Genomic DNA, 10,424 nt, shown 5'->3' with positions numbered 1-10,424 from the left:
AAAACTAATCTATGCAAATTAATATTTTTTTTATTTGTCAGGAGGCTCAATAAATGTTCCATGTTCAAAAAAGACTTTTTTAGAATTTTCTGGCAATTATTTCATGGTTCAGACTTTCCTCCCTCATAATCTAAACACTGACTTATTCTGAGTTATTCAATAAAAACTGAGCCAAAATGCAGAAGTGGTGTTTGAAAAAGTAAGTACATCCCACGATTGAATAACTCGGAGAGCCACTTTTATCAGCAATAACTTAAGGTCATGGTTTTCTGTGTGACTTTATCAGTCACGGCTGAGGATGAATTTCAGCAAAGCCTTCTTTACGACGCTGCTTCAGTTCATTGAGGTGTGTGGACATTTATTTATTCACAGCTCTCCTGAGGTCCTGACACTGCAGTCTGGCCATTGACTGGACCACATGATTCTTGTCTTTTTCAGTCATTCTGCTGCAGATTTGCTGCTGTGCTTGGGATCATTGGCCTATTGCACGACAGGTGAATCTTTTTTCAGTTTTTCCTTATATATATTTATATATTATACCTTATATCTCCTGTTCCATTGGTGGACATTCATATTATTGCTCTAAACACTTGATTTCAGACAGTTTTTTTTTTTTTTTATCAGTATGACGTTATAAAGATAAGATATCCCTAAAATGGTCATCTCAGGAAGAGAAGCTCCACCCACCTGCCGTTCAAACCTTCTGTTGTTAAGTGTCAGCCAATCAGAAGGAAGGGAGGGGAAGGAAGCTGAACCTTGTGTCAGATGAATATAGGTGCAGGATGAACAAGTATCATGTCAAGTTGTGAAAAATGCAAAACTACTCTGGTGTCCAGTGAAACATGAAGAGTTTGAGATCATGCTAAGCATGTTGATCCCGAAGCCTTTGGGGGTAAAGTGAGCCCCTGTCCCCGTCCTGCTCCGTCATCGTGCAGCGCCGGAAAGGGCCGAGCAGAAAAAAGAAGGAGGCGTTTCCACACATCAGCTGCAAATTTATGCAGAACAGTAAAATCAGTGCTGCTGCTGCCGCTTCGAGCGTCCTGCACAGAGAAGAAGAAGAAGACGGGCGAAAAGAGCAGCAGCACCGGGCACAACGCAGACAAGAAGCCCGGCGGATCGTCGCATCGCTCGGTGTCGCTCTGCAGCGGGCAGCCGGTGCAGGAGGAGCCGGACGAACCCGGAGCGGTGACGGTAAGGTCGGAGCGAGAGCCGCGTTAACGAGCCAGACAGCAGCGGTGGAGGCGGGGGGGCTAGCGGGAGGCTAGGAGGAGTAGCCTCCGGTGGATCCAGTGTTAACTGGTCTGAAACATGGAGGATGGCTAGCTAACGTTAGCGCTGTGTGAGCTGCTCAGGTGGCTGTTTTTGAGCTGCTGGAGGCTGGAGACGGAGGCAGACTGTGGGTGCTGGGACAGGATGGTTGGAGGAGGAGGAGCAGTGATAAAGGAAACTGCAAAAAAAAAAAAATGATTGTGAACACCTGGTCTGAACAAGTCCTGTAAGGTGGTGAAGTAGATGCAGAAAGGCTGTGTGAGCGATGCTTTTGGAAATGTTTCTCATGCAGGAGCCTTTGTACGAAAGCACGTTTCCCCGTTTTATTCCTGTGACCCCCCCGAAAATGGATGTTTTATAATGACTTCCTACCTAAACCAGATAACCTGATTAAAATGATAAACTGTTGCAAAGAGGAAATGAATGTGCATTTTTAAATTGCATGTTACAGTTAATTATATCTTTACAGCTGCCATCTTCATCCCCTCACGTTTCCTGCATGTCCAGACGTGCAAAACGGAACAAGAACAAAAAATCTAATGCAGAGCTTTAATTCACACAAGCATAAAATACACCTTTGTTTATCAAATGGTCAAAAATAAGAAGAAAATGCACAGACTTCTGTCTTTAATCACTTCACTCTGAGGTTCATGTGTAATATTGTTATTTTAATATTTCTTACACATAGATTAGTGTGTAACAGTAACCATGCATTGATGATAAAGGTGATGACGGCAACATTGTGTCAAAAATCCACGTCTTTAATATCAGAGATGACTGAATTTTGTGCATGGTTGCAGAATCCTTTCCACCTCCACGCTCTCGCATTTTGAGTTTAAAGCATTTGCAAAATGACCCCAACACTAAGTAAGAATAGATTTGACAGATATCTTTTTTTTTGCAAATTTTTCCCTCATTTTCTGCATATATGTAAAGAATATTATTATTATGATTTTGTTTTTTTACCACAATCCTTGTGACAAATGCAACCTGATTTCATTAATCATTTTAGTCGTGCAGTTTAGAGGTACTTTCATAGTCTTCCTGTCTGCAGGATGCATGTTGCGTGTTGTTAGTGTGAGGGGGTTAAAATTGAATCTGCAGCTTGTCGACAGCATGTAAAACAAGAATGTGGTGGGTCGGTCTTATATTGGGCTTTGGTGAAGCTACTCAGTTCATCGACTGCCCCTTAGATCAACTTTCTGCTGATTGGCTGCCCCTCGTAAGCAGAAGGTTTGAACAGGAGGTCGGTGGAGCTTCTGTATACCTGAGATGTCCCCTTAACTGGACATCCTACAGATCCAAGCAGGAAAAAACTGCATATACTTTACCAAAGTTTCAAGTATATATATGTAATCTTTCATATGAACGTCCATATTAAATCCATCCGTTATAGTGTGTGTGTGACAGAAAAAAGGAAAAGCTTGATTGACCCTTTAAAGGTGTAAACTGGTCTGTGGAGCATTGTGTCCGTCTCCATGGTGGCGACAGGAAAAAACAGCTGTCAGCGAGACGCTCAGTCGTTGTGATTTACTGCCATAAAAAATGAAAACATTTTAAAATGTTTAAAGTGTTAAAAATAACCAGCAGCAGAACTACATCAGTCATCCACGCTGTAAAAAGTGTTTCACAGCATCTCGACTCGGTGAGGTCTGCTGTTTGTCAGGAACAGTGACAGCTGTGGGGTTTTTCTCCTCCTCTATCCATCAGCCTCTCGCAGAGAGAGAAAGTGGTGTTTGTTTCATCCTGTGTTTGACTGACGGACGCCTCATCTGTCTCCTCAGCAGCCATGGAGACAGACGGAGAGCAGAACCAGCAGGGGGCCTCGACCAATGGAAGCGCTCCGTCTGGGACGAGCTCCCGCCCCTCTCCCATGAATTCCATGTCTCTGTATGAAAGGCAGGCGGTCCAGGTAGGTGTGAGTGTTTATACCTGTGTGGCTACAGGACCAGACCGCATTGATTTTCACACGCTGACACTGAGTCATCACTTCATGGAAAAACCTTTTAAAGGCTCGGTTCACACTTTAGGATTCAGGTTAAGATCAGTTTAGTTTAACAGTTAAAAACACAAATGTTAGTTAACTAGATTTCCACAGTGTGCCAGGATTGTTGTGCACAAAGAGGGGAAAATGCTTAAAAATGTAAGTTTTGTTCGACAGGAAATGCGTTTCTTTGTTTGTAAATGTGAAAAAAGGGAGACATCCCTGATTAGAAACCAGTGCTCATCCTCAAAAACTATTCCCCCCCCCCCTCCCCAAGTAGGAAGTGGTCATAATCTTCATGGGGTGGCTTTTAATGACCCCTACCATCTTTAATATCTCGCTGTTCTCACACTTGAACCATACCTTGAGGGTGATAGCCCGGCAGCATGGGGCATTGTTCTGCTTTGAGTTGTTATTGTTGGGCTTAAGTAGGTTGCATGCCTGGGGATTAGATTGCACATATACAGGTCTAGATTCAGGTCTAGACTTTAAAAAAGGGACTCGTGGGAGCGTTTGGTCCTTTGCATAGTTTAAAACTCGTTTCAGTTTCAGTGTAGCAAAACCTTCACTGTGATGTAGGCGGAGCATTTTATTATCCTGCCAGTAAACAAAATTGTAATAAAAATTAATAGAAAATGATTAATTTGCATTTTCGTGTCCAAATTGTGTTTTTGGCTGCAGCGTAAACATGGACTGTGTGCGTGTGAGCAGGGGCAGAAAGTGTGTGCGGCTCATTTGTCTTTATAATTTCTGATTTGTGTGTTAGCCGATGGACAGAAAGTGATGAAGACTGACTGAATGGGGGGGGTAAAGAAAAGAGACCGAGTCGTGCTGGGTGTGATGGAGGCTGGGTGTTATTTTCTCAGGCTTTTGTCACCCTGCACGGCCATCTGTCTCTGTCACCGGGCACACACTAATCCAGCCCGCCGCGCTCGCTTTCATCCCCCGACTTATTACTGTACGAGCCTCCCCTCATACATCAGGCAGCTGGCAGGTTTCTGCAGCTTCGCTCTCTCTCTGCTCCTTCTGCACTCGTTTCTCTCGGCCTGCTCTATCCCCTCAATTTTCTCTGCACTTCCTTTTCCATCCTAAATTTCTCCCATCCCTCACTCTTTCATGTCTTCTTCTGACTCTGTCATGTTTTCCATCCCCGTCTTTTCACAGCACTTTACTTCCTTCGTGCTCCGTTCCTCCCTCCCCCCTTTTTTGCTTTCTTCTCCTTCTCCAAATGCTGTCCCTCCCTCAGTTTTCATTTTTGGCCGTCTGCTCCTCCCTCCAGGCCCTGCAGGCGTTACAGAGGCAGCCCAATGCCGCTCAGTACTTCCAGCAGCTGATGCTGCAGCAGCAGATCAACAACGCAGCACAGCTGCAGAACCTGGCAGCTGTGCAACAGGTAAAGGTGTGTGCAAATTCCACTTTGTTTCTTTCAAGTAAAGGAAGTTATAAACATCCTGCACGTGCTGTTTGCAAAGCACAAAGAAAAGCTGTTGTAAGAAATAAAATGATGCTTGATGACGCTGTAACAGATTGCGTCTATTCCACCTACTTGCATGCATCCCATGCAACCACAAGAAAAAGGTGGGGAGGCCACGTCTACAGTCGATGCTGGACAGCTGTGGGTTGTAAAACACGGAGGCTTTGTGGCCAGAAACAAAGCTGAGCATATTTTGCATCAACCACACAACAGCCTCTGTAAACATCTCAGTTTTCATTTTGTTTGGAGTTTATTGAAACCTTAAGCTGCTTTTTTTCTGTCTCTTCTCTTTCTTCGTTTTACTTTCTTTGTTTTTTTAAGGCCACTCTGGCTGCCAGTCGTCAGTCAAGCCCCTCCAGCAGTAGCTCTTCTCAGACTACCAGCACAACCGCAGTACGTAATCAAAAACGACAGCTCTTTATGCCACAAAATCAGTAGCGCTTCTTTTCCTTCGAGACATAAAGAATCTTAAAGACGCACGTTCCTGTCCTTCAGGTCAATGTAACATCTGGATCAGGGTCTACAACCAGCAGCCGTCCAATGGGTGCCTCAGCAACATCCACAATCAGCCAATCGGTGCTGCTTAGCGGGACAGCCGGAGGGCAGGGCCAGATGTACCTGAGAGTGAGTTTGATCAGATGGTTTATGTGCGGCAGCTCAGTTTTGTGCATTTTAACGGCTTTAATGTCTTTTTGTCCTGCAGGTGAACCGCTCCCTTAGGACGCCTATCCCCTCCCAGCTCATTTTCATGCCCGGCAGCACTGCGACTACTGCTGTGGCAACTGTTGCCCAGCAGCCACAGGCTCAGCAGCAACAGCAGGAAGTGCCTCCGACTTCCTCATCCAGCAGCCAATCTGATAACGACCAGGTGTGTGGCTGACATACAAATGTTTTCATGGCTTGAAGACGCACGCTGTGTCCCAATTCAGGGTCTGCACGCTTGAAGTACGCGCACTACGTACGGTGCGTACTATAAGTACGAGAAGTGAGGAAGTGAGAGGCTTGTGAAATGGGACGGTCTAGCCTTCGTCGCGCTGTTCAGGTTGCCTAGCAACCATGATACTAACCACGAGAAACGTTATATTCAGCTTTGTTTGACAGAAATGAAGGAGAAAAATGTTTTGTTGGTCAATCATTTTTGTCATGACATCACTTTGATTAGTTGAGTATCTGAGGCTGAGACCACAGGACTGTAAAACATGATTCAAGGGCTTCATTTCTGTACTGAACAGTTATTTAAGATTAGCTAGTAAATAATAATTAGTTAATGTTGTTCATGAGACTAAAGTCATCTCACTGTGGTTATGTAAATATAATATGGCCAATATTATAGTATTGTCAGATATATGGCTTTAAAACCAAGTTAACGCTGAAAGTACAAACATCACTAATGTCACACAACTTTGCCGACATGTGACCAACAGCAATGTTTTAATGTTCTTCGTTATTAAACATTCGCACATAATTAAGTGACGTCATATTCAGTACTTACTTTTGACAGTTCACTCTTGGCCGCTCCCTTCTGCCGTATTTTGCGGCAAAATTATCCACACCCACCACCGCGCTATGAATTGTGGGATATATGGGACCACGAAGCGTGCACCGGACCACGCTTGATATTTGGAGAAATCGACGGCGCATTTGGAGTATGCGTTTGAAGTACACTTCGAATTGGGACAGCCGTCGTCGCGTGGCGGTGACGTAATCGCACTTAAAATGCGTACTTCAAGCGTGCAGACCCTGAATTGGGACACAGCTACATTCTTTCTTTCTTCAGCAACAAAGTGACAGATGGGTGTTTTCACCCAAACATTTGCTCTGTGCTCCATCTCCAGGTACAGAATCTAGCCATGCGAGGTCTGTCGGGTCCTAAAGGTGTGGGTGTTAAGACCGAAGCCCCAGAGAGAAGTGACTCAGGTAGGAAAGAAGAGGAATTAAACATGACGATGGAGCCTGTGGTGGATTTGGCAAAAATTTCAGAAGCGTACACTTAATTTGGACTTTCTCATTTTAGTTATAATAATATTGATGCAAATTCATAACAGTGATTCAGGTTTAAATGCTTTTATATGTAACGTAACGTTAATTTGGGGGTGAACTGCCATTTTAAATGTGATGAGTCACTAAATAGACACTAATATATTTTCATTTTTATTTTCCCAGCTGCCTACTCGCTGGTCCAGCCCTCCCACCAGTCTACCCCTCAGTCCCCCACCAAACCAAGCCAGCCTCAGCCCCAGCCATCCCACATCAAAATCCCCACCTACCCCCAGCCTACTAATCTCAAAGCTCACCCCGCCTCTTCTTCCGGTGCCTCGTCGTCCTCGTCATCTTCCATCCCTCTCTCCCAGCTCTTGCTCCACGGTACTCGAACCCTCACCACAGGAACCACAGCTCCCACAGCAGCACACACTCTGGTCCTGACATCCAACGCTACATCTCAGCCCCACGGGTACCCGGTGGGCACGGCGACCATCAAACCAGCGGTCAACGCTCAGACTCTGGTGGTGCAGCCTCTGCAGAAAACCTCACTCGGCGCTGAGAAATCAGGCCACGGAAACGGACCCATCCCCATCCAACCTAAAACTTTACAGGGGCTCCGCCTGCCCCTCCAGCTTCCTTCAAGGAACCCCCCTCCCATCCTGCCCGCACCGCCGCCTGCCAGCTCCGGCCAGCCTCCCCACACGCCTCACATCCCGGTGCAGATAGTGGGAGCCAGGCAGAGCACACTGGGAAACGCCCAGGCTCTCGCTCTGGCCCGTGGCAGCTGCAGCCAGGATGGTGCCGCCGTCCTCAGCAGCTCCTCTAGTCTGCTCACCATGGTGGCGTCCATCGCTTCCAGGGAGGGTGGCGTCGTCGGCCGAGGGGTGGGGCTGAAGACGCTTCAGTCACCCCAGGAGGCTCCCCCCTTGGCTCAGGTGTCTCAGGTGCATCCGCAAGCCAATCAGAGCTCTGGACAGAGTCAGAACGGACAGCTGGCTTCAAGCCCCGCCTCTTCCCAGCCCTCCACCATTTCATCTCCTCCCCCCTCGCTGTCTCGCTCCTCCCTCTCCCTCCACCTGGTGACCGAAGAGCAGAGAGCAGCATCAGCTGGTGTAACCACCAATGGAGACTCATCAGGAGGTCAGACGCCACAGGTCAGCTGAAGCAGGATTTAAGTGATGTTTTTCTAACCCACACACATTTCTACACGTCACAGATGGTGATTCTGGGTTCTAGCACGACAACAAACACGCTACTCAGCCATAACTGCTCCTTCCTTGTGTAAATATTACATCCTACAATCACTCTCAGTGTCTGTCTGTATCTGTTGGCACTTTTTGTTTAGAGTAAACAGACGACTGGCTCTCTGAAAAGAAAATCAGACTCGAATTCAGCCAACGACGAACATGGCCCCTCCCCTCCACGGCTCCAGCCAGTCAGAGATCACGCCTCGGCCATGCCAGCCAATCCCGTCGATGCAGGTAATAACATAGAAATACATCCCTGTAAAATACTGTCAACACACACACTCGGTGAAAAACAGTATTTATCTTCCTCTCACCTCTCCAGGCTCTGCTGCTCCTCCTCCTCCACCTCCTCCTCCGCCTGCATCCTCTCCTTCTCCAGTGCTGCTGGTGTCCCGTGGGACTTGTGGTCAGGGTGAGAGAGCTCCTCCACCTCAAGCTGTGGTTAAACCGCAGGTTCTTACACACCTCATAGAGGGCTTTGTGATCCAGGAGGGGGCGGAGCCTTTCCCTGTGAGTACATGGGATTTGTAGTTTATTTTGTTTTTCTTGTTTTTGTCAGTCGCTGATTCTTAAACTGAATTTGTGTTTGACAGGTCTGCGGTCCAGTCAAGGACTCGGCTGGGGAAGATTTGACTAACGACAGTCCAGACACTAACCCGTCGGAGACTGTTACCACAGCAACAGGTAACAGCCAGACTGCTTAAAGCACCTCTGCTTTAAAGACACGTTTAAGGGCTGAAATCAGAATCACAAGTTGCCTCTGCATGAGAAACGGCTCTTAAAATCTTGAAAATCAAAATGTGATTTCTGCATCGCTGAAGTCTGTGCATTAGCCGTAGTACATGTTTTATTGTTGTCGTTCTTTGCCGTTAGCGTTTTATTATCCTCTAGATTTTTAGTTATTTACTTGGTGCGCCCAGTTTTCTCGCTAGATTCTCATTTTCTTCTTTTAAGTCACACAGTCATGATTCGCTGCACAGTTTTTTCTTTATACGATACACGGTGACTGGACAGTATATTACAGGCAGACCTTGGTACAGCTGATATCTTCAAAACTGACACGCATAAAAATATTTTGAGCATTATGAATGTAGAGAATTGGAGGGAAAATATGAACAATATGAATAGTTTTTTTGTTTTGATTTTTTGGTGATTGTCCCTTTAACATTATAACACGGACATGGCTTATGGGATTTAATGTTGTGTAACAAGATGAGCCTTGTTTGCCCTGTTTGTTTGAGCTGGGCTGCAGGAAAGCATAAAGACTTTAATTATAACTTTCAAGCTGGGAATTTCCCACCTCTGAGTCTAAACCGCAGGCAGCGCGACATCACAAGAAAATATCATCGCAGTCTGATTTTCTGTGTGTGGACCAGGACTCATAACCCACTGGAGTATATAATACCACGTTTGCGTTTGTGTATTATTCATCATCTGCTTTGTTCTGTCTCTAAACTCTCTCCTCAGTGCTGAAGTGTGAATACTGTAAAAACTTTGCTCCTGCCAGCCAGTTCCGAGGCACCAAAAGGTTCTGCTCCATGTCTTGTGCCAAGAGGTACTTCAAATGCATGAAACATATACAGAATAAATCACTGTACTGCAAACAGCTGCAGCCACTTCAGCTTATTTCACAGTGCGAGTGATGAACGTCTGTTTCTAGTTACAGTGCAGTTTGTCATAGATGCTGAGCAGTAAGATTTGGATATCTTGAAGTCAAACAAAACTGCATAAAGCTCAAAACCTCAATCCTCTTTGAGGCTTTTAGTTCTTAGTTATATACAGTGTTTCCCACATAACTGCACTGTAATTGTGCCATGCAGTGCACGTGTGTGCCCAAAATAAATCCTTCATATAATAACGTCTGCTTTCCCATCTACAAACTGTAGCATCTAGAACTGCAGCTGAAGGCTGACTGCTTTAGTAGAATAGACTGTGCGCATATATATATGTATATATTAGGGGTGCAACAATACACAAAATTCACGGTTCGGTTCGATACTTTGGTGTCACGGTTCAATATTTTTTCGATACAAAAAATGTTCATGCTTTTTTAATTTGTCATTTATTAAAGTTATAAATATATATTTTAACTCAAAAGTACAGTTTTTAAAGTTAATGTTGCTGAAACAACAAAATAATAAATCTATCTGATGGAGGAATCATTCATCTTTGGAAAAGAGAGTTTATTACAGAGAAATGTCTCTTTCCAAAATAAAAGCTATACTATACGCTTCTTCTGGGCTATATTCTCAGCAGCATATTAAACATATCAGGTCCCCATAAGGAGAATCATGTGCTAACGGCTGTCTAAATGACTCGGCTAAAGTTTGTAGCATGCGTGCTAGTTGTTGTCTGCTTCCACTTGTCTTTGCACTAGGATGATGTCGGAGTAAATGTGCAGTCATATTCGTTGTGTTCCCACTAGTGCTGTCAGCGTTAATCTGAAATGACGTTAACGCCACAACAC

At 45.2% G+C, this 10,424-nt stretch overlaps 1 protein-coding gene across 6 annotated transcripts in view; it reads left to right on the top strand.

Moving 5' to 3' along the window:
* The first annotated feature begins 802 nt into the window (after positions 1–802).
* LOC146492677 (polyhomeotic-like protein 1) overlaps positions 803–10,424 on the top strand; it is a 16,410-nt gene continuing 6,788 nt past the window's right edge. The window contains exons 1-12 of one of the 6 annotated variants that reach the window (XM_085148355.1): positions 803–1,191; positions 3,054–3,181; positions 4,533–4,646; positions 5,049–5,120; positions 5,223–5,351; positions 5,431–5,595; positions 6,563–6,644; positions 6,891–7,864; positions 8,056–8,191; positions 8,280–8,467; positions 8,551–8,641; positions 9,425–9,512. In XM_085148355.1, coding sequence (XP_085004481.1) covers positions 996–1,191; positions 3,054–3,181; positions 4,533–4,646; positions 5,049–5,120; positions 5,223–5,351; positions 5,431–5,595; positions 6,563–6,644; positions 6,891–7,864; positions 8,056–8,191; positions 8,280–8,467; positions 8,551–8,641; positions 9,425–9,512 — 2,363 coding nt within the window. In that variant the 5' untranslated portion in view covers positions 803–995. Of the gene's footprint in view, positions 1,192–3,053; positions 3,182–4,532; positions 4,653–5,048; positions 5,121–5,222; positions 5,352–5,430; positions 5,596–6,562; positions 6,645–6,890; positions 7,865–8,055; positions 8,192–8,279; positions 8,468–8,550; positions 8,642–9,424; positions 9,513–10,424 lie in introns of all 6 variants that reach the window. The other 5 variants (XM_085148354.1, XM_085148358.1, XM_085148357.1 and 2 more) reach the window with 5 other exon arrangements.

The sequence above is a fragment of the Neolamprologus multifasciatus genome, chromosome 22, assembly GCF_963576455.1.
Source record: "Neolamprologus multifasciatus chromosome 22, fNeoMul1.2, whole genome shotgun sequence".
Taxonomy (NCBI): Eukaryota; Metazoa; Chordata; class Actinopteri; order Cichliformes; family Cichlidae; genus Neolamprologus; species Neolamprologus multifasciatus.
Note: the sequence above shows the minus strand (reverse complement) of the source record. Positions and strands in the feature narration are given on the sequence as shown.